This window comes from Nipponia nippon, unplaced genomic scaffold (assembly GCF_047370975.1).
Source record: "Nipponia nippon isolate SJK-2023a ecotype South Korea unplaced genomic scaffold, ASM4737097v1 scaffold_2, whole genome shotgun sequence".
NCBI classification, from domain to species: Eukaryota; Metazoa; Chordata; class Aves; order Pelecaniformes; family Threskiornithidae; genus Nipponia; species Nipponia nippon.
In genome coordinates, this window is record NW_028262336.1 from 41643148 (window position 1) to 41664993 (window position 21846).

The 21846-nt window shown below is 36.2% G+C and overlaps 1 protein-coding gene across 10 annotated transcripts in view; it reads right to left on the bottom strand.

Annotated features, from left to right (window-relative positions):
* Positions 1–107: 107 nt before the first annotated feature.
* The window catches only part of GK (glycerol kinase), a 36867-nt gene continuing 15128 nt past the window's right edge, over positions 108–21846 (bottom strand). For 2 of the 10 annotated variants that reach the window (XM_087758365.1, XM_087758363.1), the window contains 12 exons: positions 21697–21732; positions 21035–21102; positions 19398–19440; positions 18629–18709; positions 16665–16743; positions 14685–14781; positions 12942–13026; positions 9420–9540; positions 8329–8472; positions 7291–7371; positions 5728–5814; positions 108–2574 (listed from right to left, as the gene is read on the bottom strand). In XM_087758365.1, the coding sequence (XP_087614491.1) occupies positions 2561–2574; positions 5728–5814; positions 7291–7371; positions 8329–8472; positions 9420–9540; positions 12942–13026; positions 14685–14781; positions 16665–16743; positions 18629–18709; positions 19398–19440; positions 21035–21102; positions 21697–21732 (936 nt within the window). In that variant the 3' untranslated portion in view covers positions 108–2560. The other 8 variants (XR_015704941.1, XR_015704942.1, XR_015704943.1 and 5 more) reach the window with 8 other exon arrangements.

Consider the following 21846-nt stretch of genomic DNA (forward strand, 5'->3'; position numbering starts at 1 on the left):
GTGCTCTATTGTTTAATATGCGTCAACGTATACTAATGCCTCATGTAAAAACCATTAACGGAAATGTGTCTGAAAGATAACGTTCAAGAATAAACTGACAGCTTACATCAATTTATTTATGGTATTTTAATACCAAGTTAATGCATTTCTCAAGTAAGAATTTATAAATCTGGTAATTTATAGAAAAAAATAAATCACAGCTTCACAAAAAGCTAACTTTCAACAGTTTGTCCCCTCCCCCCCAACACGCAGTTTACAATATATTTCAACTATGTTGGTAGAAAGTTAACAGTGGTGTGAAATTCTTAAGAAATATTTGCAACAGCAATTGAAAATAAAATAATGATTTTTACTCAGTGAAAAAGTAATAGGAATTGTGTTTCCCACTCAAGGATAAGTCAGAAAAGCAGCAAAAAATCCCCCTCCTACTTATTACGTGCTACCTTTCCCCCTGCCACATACATCATTGGCAAAGGCAATGCTTCAACATTAATCATTCCCAGGTTCAGTGGTTTTGGCAAGAATTCATACCCAGAAGTCCAGTGTTTGAGGTGTGTGCCGCCCTTGCCCTGTGTGCTCTAAAGGCTGCTGTTGCTCCTGTTCCTTGGGGTAAGGTGGGATCAGCAACAGCTTTGAGTAAAGGTAAGGAATATAAAGATTTTTCTATGGGTTCATGTTCATTTTTCACCCTTTCTTCACCTCTCTAATACAAACTGGAAAACCCAGAAATTTTAGTTGTCACACCTCACATTTGAGTATTTATAGGAGATACGGGCCTTGAATGATGTTGTTATATTTTCACCTGTGCACAAAAATCCCCTCTGTTGAATTTATACATGCAACCACAGGACAAAAAATGTTCCTTCTCTAACTTCTTAATTAAAAGTCACATTTTCAAAGGTCATTGCACTTGATAATAAAAAGGCAATTAATATGCATTTGATATTAAATATATTGTACAGACCTGAACTTCTGTGCAATCCATTGCTTCAGACACACAAGTATTTAACATCTTTTTAAAAACTAAGCCTCTAATCATAGTTTAACAAAGAAAACCAAACTTTGTTAAAGACTATTTTTTAAAGACAAAAACCTTTAAGAACAAACACGCACAAAAAAACGCTCCCTTTAACTCCTAGTGCATTTAAACACATCTTTGAAATTCTCCGTGTTGTTCCCACATTTAACCTTGCTATCTTTCTATACTGATCTAATGACACTATACAAGAACACATGTTCTCTGACCCAACCAATAAGGCTGGCATTTGTCATGCTGTTGGTACAAACAGGAAAGCTGAAGAGAAGATTATTGCCTCACTCCTTTACCTGTGGAGGACAAAAAGTTTCAAAGCGGATGCAACTCAGTTTTCACACATGTTGCCTGTGAACTCCAGTGGCCTGTTTCAGGTGTCAAGTGCCTACTCTTCCAAGCCAGGGTTTTGGGATGTCCCAGCATATTTTGTGACAACTTGCTGTTAAAACTATGGACATGGAAACTGAAAGGGAGATTTTGGTCCCTGAGATATACCAAATGAGTTCAAGAACTAAAGCACTGATATTCAATTTGGAGTGGACCCTCTTTAAGGAAAACTAAGTTAGCTTCAACTTTCAAAAGTTTAACAAATAGTCGCTAAAATACCCTTGAGCAGGATGACAGAACACACGCAGCATTGGTCAAGAAAGTGCATTGTACAGAGTAGTTTTGAGAGTTATCAGTTGCCAGGGACCCAGAAGCTGTCCTGTCAATAGCGTGTCTTTCCAAACTAACACAAAAATACAAGAATATGAAACATGGCCTTAACCAAAACATCTACTTACTCCTATCTCTTTCAAGGTACAGCTACAGAACTTAGTGTCTTAAATACTCCTAATGGGCAAACTGACTTCATGCGCCAGAAGCCAAACCAAACTTTTTAGCTTTGTAATTGATCATTTTAACAGTACTCTGTAGACCGTATCGGCAACCTCTTCCATGCCAAACCGGTGGCGATGTTCGCTACTGATAATACATTGCGAGCTAGTGTTTAAAAGGTTTGTACTGTTGAAGGTGTTTCAGACCAGTGACCACTACAATAAAAGATCTTTGGCAACCATAGACATATGAAAGGTAATTCACAGCAGCCGGAAGAATTGTAAGACGTTTACAAATTTCTATAGTGCATCATTAACTTTCTGCAGTGTGTTGTATAAAGTACCAAAACCCTGAAAAGGAGAGGTAAACATCTGACATCATTACCTCAGAAGTTGCAGGGTTTTCTTATACCAACTTTCTCAAACAACACTAGGGCTTGTGAAATTTTAGAGGATGATGTGAGATAGTCCACGCAAAGGCCTCCAGTGCAGTTGGAGTTGATGGTGAAGGGAGCAGAGTAATGAAGGGCTGAAGACTTAAGTTTCAGTGTACCACTGGGAGATTACTCAGAGACTGGCAACAGATGGATTCACGAATGGATTTAGTCACACAAGTAGTGTAATCACATTGGTGGTGGAATCTCTTCAGACAACAACACAAAACGAAACAAAAAAAATCAGCTGCATCCAGAGAGTCCACTAAGTAGTCTCATTTACCAGTACCTTAAATAAGAAAGAACGTGCATTAGTAACATAGAATTTACTCTAAAACATTAATAACACTCTATAACACAGCTGAGCTATAACAGGAATTCAGTATAACCGTCTTTTGTTTTCAATTAATGCAATATAAATTAGATGTATCTTGTGACACCAGATAAGCCAGCATTTAAGTGTGTGGGATGTGCACATAGTAGGAGAGAAGACACCACACTATTAAGATGGGTAAATTTTTAACAAGTAGAAGAACTGAAGGAAGGTACTCTAAGCTTATTTTTTTCTGAATATGAGCTCAGCTTTCAGAAATTTGGGAAATATTATTGCAACCAACTTGCAGAACTGCATAGTGATCCCTATATGTAAATTAGTATGCAATTTGGCAGTAACTATCACAACACAAAAAAATAAAAAGGAAAAACAGAATCTTAAAAGAAACCCCAAAGGGTATTTAAGCAGGAAGAATATAGTATTACTATCAGCACTGATACCTTATTTTGTGAGAATAAAGTCAAAGAACTTTATACCCCAAATGTTACGTAAGATCCTGTATATAGCCAATCCCTACCTTGAGAGGTGCCAATATAATCATGCAAAGGCATTTCTTTAAATTTGAATCTAATAAAATATAGTATCACTTTCAGTTAACTCCCACCCCCCAGAAAGAGTACAGCTACAGAATATGTTGAAATTTGTCAGATGTCCACTTCCAAAACTAGCATGAACTTAACAGAATCTTAGCATAAGGACTCCAGTTGCTACACACAACTTGTGTTAATAGTGAGATAGAACAAAATATTGGCCCTTTCTCCCCTGGGAGAGAAGAAGAATGAAGATCATAAAATAAGGTACAAGTAATTCACCTGATTTTGATGAAATTATGAAATGATATAATGAAATACAGTATTGTTCTTCATATTCAGTCATCAGGTGCTGCATGAAAAAGGCAGTTAGTTTAGCAGTCCTGTAAACGCGTTTTTGCCACGTTAGTGTTCTCTGCTCTGCTGCAGCAGATTTTTCCTTCGCATTTCAGTAGTTGTAAAATCATGGCTCTGCCCTACAGAGACACGTTCAACAACAGCACTGCCGCCATGCAAGACTTACTGCTGTTTCAGCACATGAAGGATGAATTCAATCCTCAGTAGATTCAATCCTCAAACCTACTATACTGATGACTGCGTTGGAGTTCCAGTGTTTCATTAAAAGATAAAATGTAACAAATTAATTAATGGAGTTCCTGCACTGAATTAGAAGGAAAGTCTGGTCAGCTAGTTCCGGCTTCTACAAGCAAAAGGATACTTACCAGAGTAAATATCTAAGGGGGAAGCAGCCCTGCTCCAATCAGCAACACAAATTCTATATATCATGTTCTACTCTAGCACACAGCTGAGCAAAACTACAACTTGAACATATCATCACTCATGCTATTCCTTTTTAGACGTCATCATTTCAAAATAAATAAGAGCTGGAAATTTGTTGCAACTTCTCCTGTCCCCAAGCTTACCATGTAAATAATATACCAATATATTGGTATATAAAGTAATTATATTGGTATATATAGTAACTATATACATATAATAACAGTAACTACATCAATAGTTACTGTCATCTGAAAACAAGGGCAAAAATGGGTTCTGAAGGCCAGAGTGAGTTGAGATGAATGTGTTTTCCACTTGTGGGTCAGAAAGGCACTGACAAGCTTAGGGAGGGGAGAAAAAAAAATATCTTTTTTTATGAGTTCCAGCAGTGCAAGTTTAGATATTTATATGCAGGTTACTGATTAGTTGTTTTTAAAAAGCAATAAACCCAGAATTTAAGTTGCTTATCTGCCCACTTAACATTGATCTTCATATTATTTTAGGTATCCTCCATGTGGTGAAGAACCTGACCTGGAATTAATATTCAAGTTGCTTAGTTCAGCTTGTTAAAAATTTACCCACTTATTCACAGCTGGTTTTATTTTACTCTTCATAATCAAGATTGTTCTTATTCACAGATACATTCCAGAGTTAGTAAATCAATGTCAATCCATTTGTTCAGTTTGATTTTTGCCTAGCATTTGTTTAGTTTGATTTTATTTCTCCTACAAGCTCAGACAGTCTCTGCCATGCAAGGAAAATGACAATTGAATAGTTAATTCAGGCTGAATGAGTAGAAACAAAATACAAACACATCATCACAGGAGCATGCTAGAGTCCTCAATTGTCTGTTTAATTAACACCCCCCGCCCATCCCGCCAAAACCAAAACAAAGAAAGAAAACTAAACAACCACCCCCAAAAAGCTTACTAAGCAGCAACAATGGCTATACTGTAAAATATTTTCTTTGGAATGAAATTATGAAACACAACAACAAAGAACAAATGACATCACCATATAAACTTCTTTTTCTTACCATTGGAATATCTTAATGAAATGTCTTACTTCTGGCATAAGTAACTAACACCGTCATCCATATTAAGAATTTTCTTTTAAAATAAAACATATATTAATAGGTTGAAGATGCATCTTCATTGCATATGCACACAGGCCCTTTCCCCAGTTTTGCAGATAGGCCTTTTAAGGGTCTCTTCTCTTTACACAAAATGAATTCACTTATCCATCAAGAGCTAAGTACAAAAAGAATATTCTATAGATTTAGTAATGAAGATTTCTAACCATACAATAGTTCCAAGGGGACCAGAAAAATGAAAGGGGTGCATGAAGCCTTTCAGGGACAGAAGAAAAGTCTTCACTTTATTTAAAAAAGATCCTCAAAATAATTTTAAACATTATGAGAAGAAATACAGGATAAAGAATGGAACCTTATTCTAACTGCAATGCACACTATAATGCAGGCAATGCAAAACTCTGCTAGGCTGCTCCAACCTATATCTATTTTATAAACTGTATACAGTCTGCATAGCTAGACGAAGGGAAGGGAGAGTTCAAGGTTTCATGTGCATCTAACAAGTATGAGTTTCATGGCACATGAGGATGAATTCACTTGGTTCCCTTAGGTACCATATGTCTAATTCACACCTTCAAACACTCGTGTGCATGAACAACAAAAAGCATCAGTCATTTTTGCTAAAAATAAACAGATTGAATACAAAAAAACCCCAAGACTTAAACTAGTGTAGATAGCTTTTAAAGTGATCTAGTTCATATAATAACTAACCTGAGACGTACTTTGCTCCGATTAACATTATCATGCTACTCATAATAAAAAAACCCAAAGGCAGACTACAGAAGATACTAGTGTCACCTGATGTCATCCAGGGGAGGGTGTTTCCAGTCAAGCAAATCAAAAGAGAAATATATATATAAATTGCAATATATGTGTTAAAAATCATATGAACAGCAAAAAATAACAAATGTAGTGACATTTGCAGAAAAACTAAAAAAGATTATGCATAACCCCCACAATAATTCAAAACAGGCTCTCAATATAAGAGTTCAAATCCAAATTCCACTGTTAGCACTATCTAGGTTGAGCCCATTTCTAGTATTCTTCAACCTTAAATAATCCTAGCAGACAGAAGACAAAGTTTCAAAGCAAGAACTAAGGAAAATAACATTTCCCCCTGCAGTGTTAAACCAGAAAATCACTGAGGGTAAGTTTTGATAAACATATCCCTTTTCACATGAGCTGAAGAACAAGATCTAGTTTTATTTTCTCCAAGGCAGAATTTTCTATCCTTCAAAAGGAAATAAAGATATATAAGTAAGATACACATCAAGCACGTGGGATTTTAGGATACATAACAGAGAGTTTTGATGTAACGCTACTACACCATAATGGACAATACTGAAGTGAATCTTATTACTCATGATAAGTCACCTATTTCCCTTCCAAATAGCCTTGACGGAATTGTTTGTATAACCATGGTGTTAAATAAAGCACTTAAACCAACATATAGGATGGTAAAAGGAAAATTTTAGCTTTTGCTTTCAAGAATAAAGTAAAAGACTTCATGCAGCTTGAGGGCTGCAGCTGTGGACTGTGGGAGGAGTTTACATTTTGAGGATTCTTTACTTAATACTTTTCATTCTAGTAGGTTTTCCAACAAAAGGGAAATGAAATGAAGATAAAGCCCATAAATGATGTGTTGTAGGATGATTCAGGACTAAAAACTTATCCTGAAATAGTGCTGAAATATAAATTCAAATTATACATCACAGAAGACTGCAGGTTTTATTTAATTCAAACCTGACAGATGAAAAAGCCTTCTACTTGAAATGATAACTTCTTGCTCTTACCCCTTGTGGGTCAAACCGATTTTGATGTGGCTATCAATCCTTCCTTCCTATACAGCAAATAATAAAGGCAAGGTATAGCAAGAAAAATCACAGGATGAAACCTTTCTCCTTTGCAACATGAGGTTAAAGTACAAGAAAGTTTATGAAATCCCTGCACTGTCTCAGATCTGTGCTGTATCTCTTCTTCTAGGTAAGACTTTTTTCTTTTGTAAACCAATGCTATTCTGCAAAACCTGCAGTTAGTCTTGGTGTCGTGTCCTTTGTTTTTAGAGCCCTACAAGATACTGCTTGTGCCCTCCTTTCAAGAGGAAGACCTATGTATTTTCCTGCTTTGTTTCCACAGTGGTTTTAAGTAATAATTTTTAAATCATTGGAATGGTCCAGAGATGGTATGAACTTAAAAGGTCACCAAACTCAAGATTAACTACCTAGGCTAACTGGCTAATTAATAATACTTGACCTGCATTAATTTCTGGTTTACCATTTGAAGGAGCTTCAGATGTCTCCCAGTCCATAGATTTCATCACAGCTTTCTTCCATCTGGCATAGCGATATTCACTTTCTGAAATTGAGAAATCGGCAAACAGAAAAGCCTCTCAATGCATATGAATACAACTATGAGTATTTAGGAAGCAAAGACTACAACATTAGCTTTCCACTCTTCTGCGCAGTATAGTTTGCACAGCACAATTATTATAAAATGCTGTTTTGAATAAAAAAAAAAAGAAATCCAACCAAAACAAAACAACCCAAAACCCCACAGTTATGCACAGTAAGGATAAATAAACCTTAAAAACAATTTTCTGCATGTTCACCAATAAGAAGACTTAGAAGTAGGACAAAATGAGGCAATTGCTATTCATATAGAAGCCCTTCAGTGTTGAAAATACTGTCTTGAAGTAGGGATTATAGCAGTAATTATAATCAAAATGGTAAGACAAAATTCTATACCAAAAATTAAGAAATATTTGAACAGACAAAAATGCATTTGTCATGCACATGGATTAATGATGTCAAGTACATGCTTTCCATCTCTAGAAGCACTTAAGAACTGATGAAAAAGATAGTTAGCTAAAAAACAATGATTAATGTAGGCTTTTTAAAGCCAAAAGAAAAGTCTCCCAAAACCAGACAGTCTGTCCTTTCTACATCTGTGAAAACTCACAAATGCACAGGATTTCTTTGATTCTACTTGCTATAAATCAAAAGCTACTAATTGCAATGCCCAGTGCCAAGCTGCTTTCAAAAAGCAGAAAGAAAAAAATCCCAACACATTCCGCTGTGGAGTTATGTTTTTCTAACCATTTTCCAATCTTACTAGTCAATAAATGTACAAAACAGCAAATGAAATGCACTTTTCTCTAAAGCAAACACTACAAAGCTGATCTTCAACATTTGTGAGGATATCCATATATAGCCATTTTTATATCAGTATGTTAGACTGCAACAAAAAAAACCCGATCTGTTGGGCATAAAATATTAAGCTTGCAACTTCTTAGATAATATAAAAGGGTTTTACCCTCCGGGTTGATCTGTGGTTCAAATCGTTCACATGTCACTGCTGTCAAATCGCCAGGATTCAGACTCCAGATTCCAACTCCTTCTGCAGCTCCTGCTGCCATAGCAGCTCCTAGAGCTGTTGTTTCAGGCATTGATGGCTTTACTGAAGTAAATCGCAGAGAAGGCCATGATGATTTTTTAAAGAAAGTCACCCTGATGACATCAGAACTAAAGCTTTACATATATATCTAGAATGACAAATATTTTCTACAACTGCTATATGCTTCCTTTATGTTTACCAACTGCAAACCTCATTTTATTGCCATTCACATGGTTATGAGGCTAACCACCTCTGAGTCATCCAAGTCTTTGAAATATCTCAAATCACTACTTCCTTCAAGACTGAATCATGCAATTGCCCATTTTCATACCACATGCAGGGCTGCTGACCTCAACCAACAGTTTCCTTAGAGTACTCCTGTTAATAATATATTATTTTTTTGTCTTCTCCCTCTCTCCTCAAAGCAGTGGTCATTGGCTAAGTTATCAGTCTTGTTCCCATCCTCTAGATACTGTGTTATTAAAAACTTTTATATTTAGAAAAGGCATCTTAAAAGAGGCTACACACCTGTACTTACTAGCTTGTTTGCCTTCCACAGATGCTATAGAGGACCATCCCACCCCCCAGATGTCAATGGTACATCTGTTCCATTAACTCTAGAACATGAGCGTTGGAGGTGCAAAGTTCTGATTTATCTCTGAGCAAGATTCTTAGGGCCAACATGTTGGAGGAGAGTGTTAATTTCACTGATTTTAAAATCGTTAGATGCTTAGAAATCGATATGACAACTTTAAAGTTCAATACAATTGTAGTGCTGTAATATTTCAACACAAGATAAGTCAGTGATTCTCTATGAAAGTGAATGTCAAAACTGGATGCAAGATCTAAAAACTTTTTCAGAAAAAACCCCCAACATTCTCCAACAGTAGCAAAAGACCAGCAACAACAACAACAACACAGACAGACATCCAATTTGCCCTCATCAGCTGTTGCAAACCAATGTTGTTTTCAGCTTTAAAAAGAAAATAGGAGTTGTAATTTCATCTTACCTACTGGAATACAGAGAATGTCTGATTGGAGTTGCATGAGGATTTTGTTATTGGTCATTCCTCCATCTACTTGTAACTGATTTAGTGGTATCCCACAGTCCTTGTTCATGGCATCTAAAATCTTAAGAGCAATATATGTTATGATTTAATTGCAGAGAAATCCATGATGCCCCCTGAGTGTAAAATACTGATAATTCAGCATTCGCTGGAGTGTTAAGCAGATAATTCTCCTCCCCTATATATCAAAAGGGCAAAACAGAGGTAGTGACAACACAATTTTGTTTAATATATGGCAAATGCATTCTATTTATTACAGAAATCCTAGTGTAGGAGATGTTTCTCCTCTGATGCTCTATATCTAGCCTATGTGTTGCTTATATGGTCTCAGAAGAAGAATTTTGAAGGAAAGCTGATGACAACTAAAACATTTATCAAAGTTAACAAAGGAAGAAGTAATACTAAATGGAGTCCTTCAGCTGATTACAGTTTGTCTAGATACTTTCTCTGATTTGATGCGTTAAAGAATTGAAAAATTAAAATGTTTGAACTGGCAATCTGGAAGACACTTCAAAAGGAACTGCTGAATGTTGAACTGTTTTGAAAGAGCAGCTTCTTGAAATATTTTCAATTAGCTGTTGAAAATTGAGAATTTTACATTACATGACATAGACAGCAAAAACAAACTGTTAGTGTAATCTTTTGTAAAATTCTTTTTCCTTCTTTTGGGCACAGTGGAGAGCTGTAAATAAATGAAAAGTGTTAAAGTGTTTGCAAGGGATAATTAACTAAGAGTGGAGTATTTAAGTATTTAATTCACTGATACCTATCAATATGTGTTTTAGAGGGTTTCCTGAAAATGTAAGATTTGCCTCAAACATTAGCTACTGGTAATACCATGGCATTATCTTACAGGCACCTATTAAATGCAGAAGAGTGGGTTTTCTAGGGTTTTGTGAAAACAGTCAATTAAATGTCTCATTTACATTTTTTAAGGTTAGTGCATTTTTGTTGACAGTTAGTCATTAACTAGTGCAGAATGATTTTTTCTTTGTAATTTTTCAATTTATTTGAATAAAAAAAGAGGTGTGCTTCTCTCAGCTTTAGATGACAAAGCAACATAGACCACAAAAAAGACCAAAACTACAACACATTCTGTGCTGTTCTGTAGTTCACAAAGTACCCAGTTATACAATCCTTACTGGGAAAAGTCAACATGTTTTTTAAAAAGAACAAAAAAATTGTAGGTTTGTAAGGCAGTAAAAACTATATGGAGATGAGCTGTCCAGTAGGTTCTACCCATTCCCAGAAAGTAAGTCAGCAAGGTCCCTTACCAGAAAATCTTGAAAGGAACTAAAAGAACTGCCACAGGATAAACAATGGTTAAAAATTAGAAGGTAAGAGTAAAAGGCCAGTTTTCATGGTGGCAGCATCTGTCTATGGGTCTGCACTGTTCAATACATTAGAAATAACCTGGAAAAGAGGATTCATAGCACAGCAGCAAAGTTCACTGGCAGTGTTAAGCTGGTACTACTCCCCACCACTTACTTTCTTCACATGTATCATCTTACAGTTGTCTATGCTGATTTCATCTGCCATTTTTACCATTCAGGACTTCAGCAGTGCCTCATAATCTCAGCTTTACATACACATACTGTTGGAGGCTCTGGCTTTGTTTATCACTGTGCAAGAGCATGTTGGACCATACTATGCACTCAGTAGAGATTAAAAAAATGAAAAGAATGCTAGAAATCAGGAAGGGATGAAGGAACAAAACAAATCATGATCATGCTGCTGCTGTCTCTATTGTACTGAGGTTGGATGAAGAGCAAGGTATCCAAGTATGGAAGTTTTGTCTAATGACAGCATTGTACAGCTCTTAGAACTGAAAAATTGCTTGTTTTTCCATAATGCCTTCTGGAAGAAAAAATGTAACAAGTGTCATCTGCCTGCACAAGGAAGGAGCTTTTTGGATAACACAGAACAGAGACTTCGAAGGATTGGATGGCACAATAAAACAAGCAAAAAATACAATGACCATGAAATTTGAGGGTTTTCCTTAAAGATACAAAAGACTTCAATTTTAACTGGAATTAAAACAAAAGAACTTTCTTTCTGACAAGGCAGAACTAACAATGTATCTTTGAAAAATGAACATATATTTTATCTGTGTCACTAGGACTTAATCTGTTAATTTAAGCATGTCCAGAGACCTAATCAGTCACTCCTGTCATTGTGATAACAGCACATTGGCTAAATAATGAGGAAGTATTAGATCTGTTCAAACAGTTAACTTCACCCTCACTCAGTCTGAGAGCTTTAATCCCCTCCCTGCTACTCCGTGCCACATGCCCTGTCTCTTGTTCTGACATTTGCTACACCCCTCTGCAAGGCAGCTGAGGTCATTAATCCAGCAGAAAAATAGCCCAGCAAAAAGAGGGATAACTTTCTGCTGGAAAGTTCATTGAGCTGTCACATGAGAGGGAATGGTTGGGAGGTGGGACAAGGAAAGAGAGGAGCAGACAAAAAACTAGACTATCAGTTCAGTTCCCTGTAACATTACCCTGACTTCTAGTACCAGAATTAGAGATATATGCTACTTCCAAGCTCCTTCACAACTTTCTGAGGACTCAGAGGCTGTTAGCATAGCTTCAAAAGCAGACACCGGGGTGAAATTTCTGTCTGTCTTTTTCCACATGAATACTCTATTCTATGTCACTACAGAAACAGCAAGCTGTTTTCCTCCTCTCACACAGTTTTAGCTGGGTGTTATTTTAAAACGCAATATGTTTAAATAACAGCAGTTTAAAAACATGCAATCAAATTAAGGTTTGACTGTTATCCTTTGGGGTCTAGGGATTGCATTTTCTCCTGTATTTGTATGGAACACAGGGAGCGTAAATTGATAGTAGATGGTCATATAAAGATTCTAATGCTCAGAACATACTGACATCAACCCCTTTGATTTGGCTGGAGGATTCATTTCTTCTGTGAGAATTTAGGTTTGCTGTTGTGGAATGCTAGCTAAGGCGATGCAAGATGTAATGGGCTGGAAGCGAATCCAGATTTCCCTTGGTATGTTTGCTGCTGTCTTGCTTTAACTCATTTTTGCTCTTGTGTACTGAAAGCCACATAAGCCATCTCCATCACAGCAGAAAATATAAAATGTAGTCTCCTATGTTGTAGAACTAATGCAACTTTTTAGTTATGGCACTGGCCTTGTAATTTTAATGTTTCTATGTTCTGCCTCTCAAAATATTCACAAAATACGTTCACCTTATTTTAAGTGCTGATAAAACGCAGGATTGCCACAAAATAATGTACCACCCAACCAGATCATTGTAGCTAAGTCCACAGGAACAATTTTTCAACTTTAGCACCACGTAAGAGAAGAAGAGCATTCAAGTACGATATAAAGCATATGATTAATCTTTGTTAAATCTTTTCAATCCTCTCTTCCTGAAGAGCTACAGTCCCTGTTATCATACTAATTTACAATTAACTTAGGACTCAATTTGCCTTTACCTCTCGTGTTTGAAAGCAGACCGCTTCTAATGCAGCAAAGGCGATGTGGTTTTTATTTGTAAACTGAGTAAGGCCACAGATAATACTGTTGAAGAGAAAAAAAACCCAAACAGTTAGGACATACTTCTTTACCAGATATACACCATTACTTCAGACATAGGCCTTCTAATTCAAAGCTCATGCAGTTCTATTGTTTGAGGACTGCTTTTTGATATTAAAAAGCTTGTTTCTCTTTAATCTCAACTCTCTCATCCCTGTTACCCTGACAAACATGCTTTCAGTGTTCAACCAATGCAATTGCCATGAATTAAAATTTTATTGCCAATCTGCATGCAAATGGGTGCATATTCACCCCTACACACACACACACAAATTCTAGTGTTCCTTTAAGAAAAGGAAATGTATGATTGTGGCTGATTTTTCTTTAAAAAATCATATCACCTACCACTAAAATCTTAATAAATTCTCTAGTGCTTTCATTTCTTAAGGAAAAGCCCAGCTGGGTCAGTGCTGTGCTCTAAATGCTTAAAATTGGTTTCAGATCTATTCTGATCATTAGTTGCTTCTGCACCTTCAGAGAGATTTTTGGATATGGAAATTATGCTACATCTAACCATGAGTAAGCTGAATTCTGTCAATGTACTCTGAACTGCAGAGCAAATAATCATTCTTTTATTCTATTTCAACATGTGAGGAATAGTAGCATACTACACAGAAATGCTGCTATATTTGGTGCTGGATACATGCAAGTTCAAAGATATTAAAGGACATTTTTAGTTGTTGCCATTCCAAAGATCAGCTTTTAACAGTTAAAAAGTTAAGCGCTGTGATCTGAAAAACTGTAAAAACATCTAACTCAATGATTTTTTTCTTTCTTACATAGAAAAAGCATGTAAGTTCTAAAGATGCAATTACTCATAACCTTGGGAACTAGATATTCTTTAAGATTTCTTTTTTCATTTTAGGAAAGTTATTTAATATTTAAATTTGTTATGCTTCTGTGACTCCCATGGCATGTTGCGATTCCAGCAACAGCAGGCAAGCTCACAATAGCAGAAAAGACAAATAGAAGGTTATTCTTTGAACTAGTAGTACCAGCTAGTTAAGTCTTAAGAACGAGGAAAGGGACTGGAAGGAGAGGAGAAAAGAGTGTTCAATAGACTGGAAAGAAAGCTGGACATAAGGGGAAGAAGAGGGAGGAAAAGTGAGGAGGAATTAAGCAGCCTGTATCATTTGAGACAGTGAATGCAGCAGCCATGGGAAACTGAGCTCAGAAAAACTAATCAGCACTGAATTCTTCACTTTCTACTTTTGTTGCCTGACAGCTCACAGGTATTCAGACCTCCTCTTTCTCTTTAGTGATATGAAAATCCTTTCAGAACCAGAAATGACTGAAGGGAAAGAGCTGGCCCCGTTAGTGGCAAGAATGATAGATCTTGTACTTGTCTTCTGAAATGCACAACCCTGCCCAAATGTTTTCCCTGCTCCCCGCCTCCTTTTTTTTGGAGGCGAGAGGGAGAGCATGGTGAGTAGCTGAGCTAGCTAATCCTTCTCCCAGTAGCAGATGCTGTTTTGAGCAGACTCAATACAAAAGAGAAACACAGTAGTTGCTTGAAGATATCACAGAGGATGATGTATCCAGACACATCACAGGAACAATTTTGCATACCTGGAAGGACTAGTGATAGCATTTGTAGAATCATTAAATCTCCCTGCACATGCAGCATTTAGTCAGATCCTTACCCCCTTGCACTGGGTTCCCAGTACGGTGCATACAGTCCTGAAAATGCTGGCACGAAGTAGCAGCCATAAGAAGTCCCCACTTCTGCAGCCAGTTTTTCTAATGCACACACAAAAACAGTCTTCACTTAGCTTTTCACAACTGAACCAACACTTAAATATGACAATTAAAGGTGTTATTATTTAAATAGGGAAAACATTCAAAATACGTTAGGTAGCTACAAAAATAATCAAGCCACATACAGTTAGAAAATATACCTAACTCTGGCACTCTGCTCCTCATTAACTAGTTGTCCATTTGCAACAATGTGAATGGAAGATGGGGCATAGGGCATTGTGTGAAATGTAAAATGAAAAATCAAAAGTGAAAACCAAAATCGTGTACTCGATATTCTGACCTAGATTCTGTGAGGTTTTCAAAGGGTATCCTGTGGGTAAGGAATGCAACCTTCAAAGCAGTCCAAAAGGTCACACTTTACTTGCATTTAAGTCACGGCAAGCAAGTGAAACTGGATCAAGACCAAAGGGAGTTAAAAACTAAATTTCCATTAATTTCAAATGGATTTAGAGGTCTAAATTCTCAGCTTACGTGTATAATCACAAGGCCATCTACAAGGAAATCTGAAGTTTCTTAATATCGGAGTAATAACTTTGGGTACCTGAACTCCCCAATATTAAAGTATTTGTAATTTTTAAAATTATATTAAAACATCTAGAACTGCCACGGAAGTAATGCTAATGTGCAGCTCCTTCCTATAACAAGAAAGGAAAGTACTTTTTTTCTGCTTTTGTCAATTTCTTCTGTTTGTATTGATCAGAGAAGCACAGCAATAGAGGAAAGAGGTAGGAAAACTTATTCAAAAAATCTTTTTAAAATGGTACTTTTATACAGAATCTACTTAAAAAAGGAGTGAAGACAGAAGGAGGAAGGAAGGACATGTTCAGGGAAACAAGAAAAGATGACGAAGTCTCACATGACTTTAACAACACTGACAAGATTAAAGTTCTTGAGACTCAAATCTTCCAAAGGTCTACTCAAACTTTTGAAGCCAACAGGTACTGTAGTGTTTCAACAGCTGGCTAATTCATGTGACAGTAGTTTATATGCTTCTGTATGATCTGCAAAGTTTTCTTACAGAAAAACAGACTGACATTTTAAGTTTTTGCTTAATCTTTGAAGTTTTACATAGAATTTGAATTCTAAATTCTTCCACCTTTGAATAAGATATCAAGTTATTAAAAATATGTAATGAATTGCTTTTTAATCCTAAATCTCATTAAATCAGTCACTTTCAAACTGTTACAGTTGAATGCTCCCAACATTTTCTCCTTTTTCAAAGTTTGATATATTCCTAGTTTCTATAATGTCACACACCAGCTTGTTTCAGTTCAGCTCCAGCAGAAAACATTAGCTACCCAAATGCTAAAGGATTACTATATTCTTAGCCAAAACAGATTACCATCCTCCACAATTCATTTAAGAGGCAGCTTTGCAAACTGAAGTCCCTAACTCAATGGATATGAAGCCTTCTACATAAATTGTTGCATATGTAGGGCCTCAGATTCTCATGTTTATGACAGGAATGAATATGTAGGTTTAGGATCAAATATGCTCTGGGTTCTTTAATAGAGACTTAAATACTCTTGGCTCTGGAAGATTCAATATTGTATGAAACAAGGAAATGCACTGTAAGTATAGTATCTTCCTGAATATCTGCTTGCTAGGAAAACTACTAAAAATTACAGATTGTAACAGAACAAAGCTGACAAAGGGTTTCAAAGACTGTATTGATATGCTGTATGAAATACATACATCAATGAACAGTGATTTCATTGAACAAATTGTTCAAACACAGCAACATATATGCATCTTCCAGCTTTGCTTTACTTCAATATTTTGAGCTTTCATTCAACATTAGAGACACCAAGACATTGGAAAAGAAAACTTAAAAAACCGAACAGCTCCAAATTGTGAATACTCACCAACTTCCTGTGAAGTCTTAACGATACCTAGGTTGTCCCTCAGCCAACGAACAACAGCACCGGCTATTGCAACAGATCCCTGAAGGAAACAAAATCACTACAACATTAGGGGACAACAACTGGTAGCTTTGTGTTCCTTTTTACAAGACTGGAGCGGAGGGGTACCTGTGGCCCCCAATTGCAGGCTGACAGTCACAGCTTAAAAGCACAACCAAGAATGCTCACAAACCACAAGTTTCTTGGCAGCTGGAGACTGCCATGTAAAAATGGCAGCCTGTTACACAGGCTCCATGTAGAAAAGGTGCATACTGCATGATTTTTTCATGGAGGGGAGTTACCATGACATTTCCTAAGCAGTCGTCTTGTCTCTGTAATTTAGTCATGAGGTCCAGTAGCCTCAGCCTTCTTTTTCTGACAAATTAAGATTTTTATGCTTTGATTTATAAAACCAAGACTGATTAGAGATAATCAGTCTAAACACAAATGCCCAGACAGACAGAAGATTTAGGCACTTGCATTTGCCAGCCAAATTACTCTGTCCCTTCAGCAAATGGCCCTGAATGGCTCCATCATATCACAGATGAATGGCATGGCTCCCACCTCACTCCAAAGTCCAAATGGACTTGTCTACAAGACAGTCTCAAGTCTATTAGTCGAAGCCTCAGGTAAAACAGGAGCAGCATTATATTTTCATTCAAAGCCATTGCTAGAAGGAGCAGGGTGTTTTCTAACCAGCTAGCTATTACAGTTACAAGATATGGGTTCGATTAAAAGAAAAGGCTGAATCCACATTTCTTGCCTCTCTGGAAAGTGTCTCAACCAGCAGATTGTGGATGATTCTAGCATGGAAACAGGAGAAAGAACACTTAATATCTTCCGTTGATGCCATTTATTCAGACAATATCATTAAAGACAGAGATGAGGAAGAAGCAAAGTATACATACACGTGTTTCAGCATGCAGAAATACAAACCACTCTCAAGACAGTTCCAGTTTAAGAACATGGGTTAAAACTAAAACAAACACCTCACACACCTGCACAAAATGAAACCCCCAGTTTGCCAGAACATGGCAAATGCAAGATAAACTTTCCTTAGGGAAAGAAAAGGAAAAGAACACATCCTCCCACATCCTATTACAGTACTGTAAGCTACAAACTATTCTCCCAGTGAAGAAAATCCTGTGTGTTGTCTTTGTCTGCTTCACATGGAAAACATAGGCTCTCTACAAAAGCTCAATGGCAGCAGAGGATTCAGTATGAGTGTTTTGAGAATAACTATTAGATCAAGCCCACTAAGCAACACAGATGGAACGAACAATAATCATTCTATTGAACCTGATGAGGCTTTGGTGCCAAATAGGTGCTCAGCTGATCTGTGCTTCAGAAGCAGAGCTTTAGAACAATGAACCCTGAAGTAAAAATAGAAGTAGATAGTAAAAGATAGTAAAAATCCCATTTTCTACAGAATTTGGATGTCCTCAAAGTTGTGTGGAGAACTGAGGAATTAAATTCTGGAAGCAGGCACCTAAGTCTTAGTAGGCAAAAAAAGCTCAATTGTTAGAGGATTCTTGTCCCAGAAATTTGATTCAGATTTTTAAAAGTTAGAAGAAAAATCCATTAGAATGAAATAAAAAACAAAGACATTTAGTAATGCCTTTTATTATGAGAGGATAACCGAAACAGTAGTACTTTTTCCCCTCTTTTTTAAATGCAGTTTTAGTGTAAAAATTTTTCTTTTTTATTTATTTATAACATTTATTAAAGATTTGAAAGACTGTGTAAAAGAAAAAATGTTTTAACCATCATGCCCTGAAAATAAAAAACCACACATAAGCCTTGAAGCACACAAGCTATAACAAAGCTATTTTGATTTCCATGCAACTGAAGATAACATAAGGATACTGGAAAACAGAAGTAAACAAGAACACGTATCACTAGAAGAAGGAAGAAATTACTGTACTTACCTCTAGTGCATAACAAACAGGTTTGTCTCTGCCCAGTTTGTAAGCTATTGTGGTTAGAAGACCATGTTCAGAAAACACAGCCTAAATGGGGAAAGGGGAAAGAAAAGGTAAAGCATGAACAGAGGCAGAAAATATTTAAATAACTATATTCAAATTATAATAAACAAGAGACAAAACCTTCACTGGAAAAAAAATTAAATATGGAAAGTTTAAACAAAGTAAATTATCAGTCACTCTAAATAAACACCTAAGAGAGAACCCTCAGATTGCTGGTGTTAATTCTTGTTTCCACAAGCTCTCTCAGATCTTTCCAGCCTCCTTATAGCAAGGAATTAGGAGTCTTTAGAAGGAGATGTGAATGAGAAGGAAGCGAAAGCTTTGCATTATTTATTCAACCACGACTACAAAGAAACAATGGGAGAAAATGAAGGGAAGAAATAAAATAGCCAAGACAAGGAGAAAAGCTTGTAGTTAAGTAAGAACACTCCGCACTTCTGGGTGACGTTAAGAAACATATACAACGAAAGAGCAAGAAACTTGCTATGAAAAGTTCTTTTTGGAAACTTAAGGAGCTAGGAAACGGAGTCTTACTGAAATACCTTGAACAAATTATTACTTTCTATTCTTTCAGATTTCAGTATGCACTTTTCCTTACCTCTAGCAATATGATTGTTGCTAATAAGTTTAAGAAAGGCTAATATAGAGCTGCAGTCAAGAACTTAAATAAAGATTGTAAAAATAAAGTGAACAACCAGAAAATGCAACTGACCTTCTGACCTGTATTGCACAGCAAGAAGCACCCTGTTCCATACCTAGCGTGAAAGCAAAGGAAAGTTAAAACCAGGATGTTTAAAGAATAACCTGTTACTGCAACTCATGAATCCGACTCCCCTGTGGAGAATCAAGACTCCACTTTTTACCCCTTGAAGGTTATGTTGCCATTAACTCATGACAAAACCATCCTCAAAAAGTTGATTTAAATACAGCCTGCAGCTGAAAAATCTAGTCCCGCACCTCTCTCTCTGGCTATTTCTTGTATAATACTTGAGCAAGGAGCAGATATGGCTGAAAATTAAGTGTGAATTCCTCTTTGGTGGCAGTGTTTACCTACTTCAATTTAAGCTGCTTATGAAAGCTACTTTATAAAATAAATATTTCACAATATTAAATTCAAGCTTTTGAAGTGGAAAATTGAAAGAAAATTGAAAAGAAACTGTTACTGTCACAAGGAAGAGGGTTTTCTTTAAACATATTAAGTTCAAAAATTTCTAAAAATGGCATGCTCCTCATTTGAAGACCACATCACATGTATGTGTGCATACACACACATAAAAGGACACAGTTTAATAAAAGGAGGACAAAATACATATAATCCACTCTAACTTATTCTAAGAAATTTTGAGTTCCCTATCTTTTTAATACCCTGAAAATTAATAGCTTAAAATAGTACTGAGGAAGTCTTCAGTTATATTTGGAGAGAAAAAGGGTAAAGCAGTAACGCAAATAGGTTAAAAGAATCTCACTTTGACCTTTTGGTTTAGCTGGATTGTTTTCAAAAGGTCTCTTGTGTTATAGAAGTGTTTGTTATAAAAATACTTTGTAACAATATTACTTAGAACTGTGTTTGTTTTATTAAACTAGAAGGCCACTAACCATTAAATTTGTGTATAAATATAAAAGTGAAGGTTAATTAGCAACAAATATAGATTAATGTGTAATTAAATCTGTGAAAGTCCAATACTGTGTATATACCTACATGCTCAGTTAAGCACACGGTTGTAAATGGAACAGTAAGTCATTTAAGCAGAGAGCTTTTCCTGAAATGAATGTTTGATTACACCACTTGCCTGATTTAACTGATCAGCTATTTTAAACAAGGGACACTAAGAGGCTGAGAAATAGGAAAAAAAACAAATGTAAAATTCTCCACACTGAGCTTGACACAGAAGCAAAACTAAGCACTGCAGCTGAAATGAACCTTTCCCATCCAGCAATGCTGTGGTTTTTTTGTCATTCAAGTCTATGCAATCTAACTCACACGGTCTGTATTTGCTTAACTACAGGTCACAATTTAAATGACACTGCAACAGTTTTAACCTGTATTTTGGAGAATTTTAAAACGAAAAACCTCTTGTCACACAGAGATATTTCCTCACAGTGACTTTGTTCCAAAATATAACTCACAAACCATTTAACTTTAATATGTTGACCGTTTTAGATAAAAGTCAGGACACTGTTTACTTTGTAGGTCAACACAGTCAAAAGATAGAGCTGTAGTTATGTGGCAACTACAAAAGCATTTGGCAGTTAGCATGAAAGAGAACATAATACTAAAAAGAGAACTAATACTAAAAAGAACAAAATACTAAACGTACTGTTTTTCTTACAACTTTCATAATAACTTACGTATTTTTTGCCTGCCCGTCTTGAAAACACGTTTGCCCAACAAGAGCAGCAGACTGGTCACCCAAGCACTGAAAAAAGGGATTTTTTTTTTTAGAAAATGTCTGCACATGAATCACATGCATGAAAAGGGAACATGAACAGATATACTTAACTATAATCTATTAGGACCATGCAGGTAACTGAAAGTGAGGAAAAATCTATAAAGACAACGTGTGCTTTTTATTACTCTTCCCTTCACAAGAACTGCAAATGAAATGTGTCGTGCTATTTATGGTGGACAATTTAAAGAAATCAAAATTTACTATCTTTATGCATGTTGTATTTGAAAAAGCTGAGAATCTGCCCCACATTTCTGGATTATGTATATACTGAACTCCTTTTATATATAAAGCAGAGCTTGCTTCCATTTTGTGATGTTACTTATTTACTTAGAGACCCCAAATTTCCAACAGCACTACCCACACGCATTAAAGCTGTCAGCTGTATTTCCACAGCCAGACCTTAACGTAATAATGAAGAACCCAATCAACTAATAATTCAATTTCAAAAATCATCAGCTTAATTTGTAGCAGGATTCACCCATCTCAAAGCTTTTTCCAGTGAAGATATGTTCATGCAGTATCAGGTTCTCATGCCAGAATCTGAGTTGAAGTAGGACTTACCCCAGAAATTGGTACACCTGTCAAAGCTCCAGATTTCTGATTCGCAAAAAGAGAAAGAAAAGCTCCAAATTAGCTATGACTACAGTCTAAGGCAATGAAAAAGAAGCTAAACTTGTAATGCTCAAAGGAAAACAAAGAAGGGTCACATAA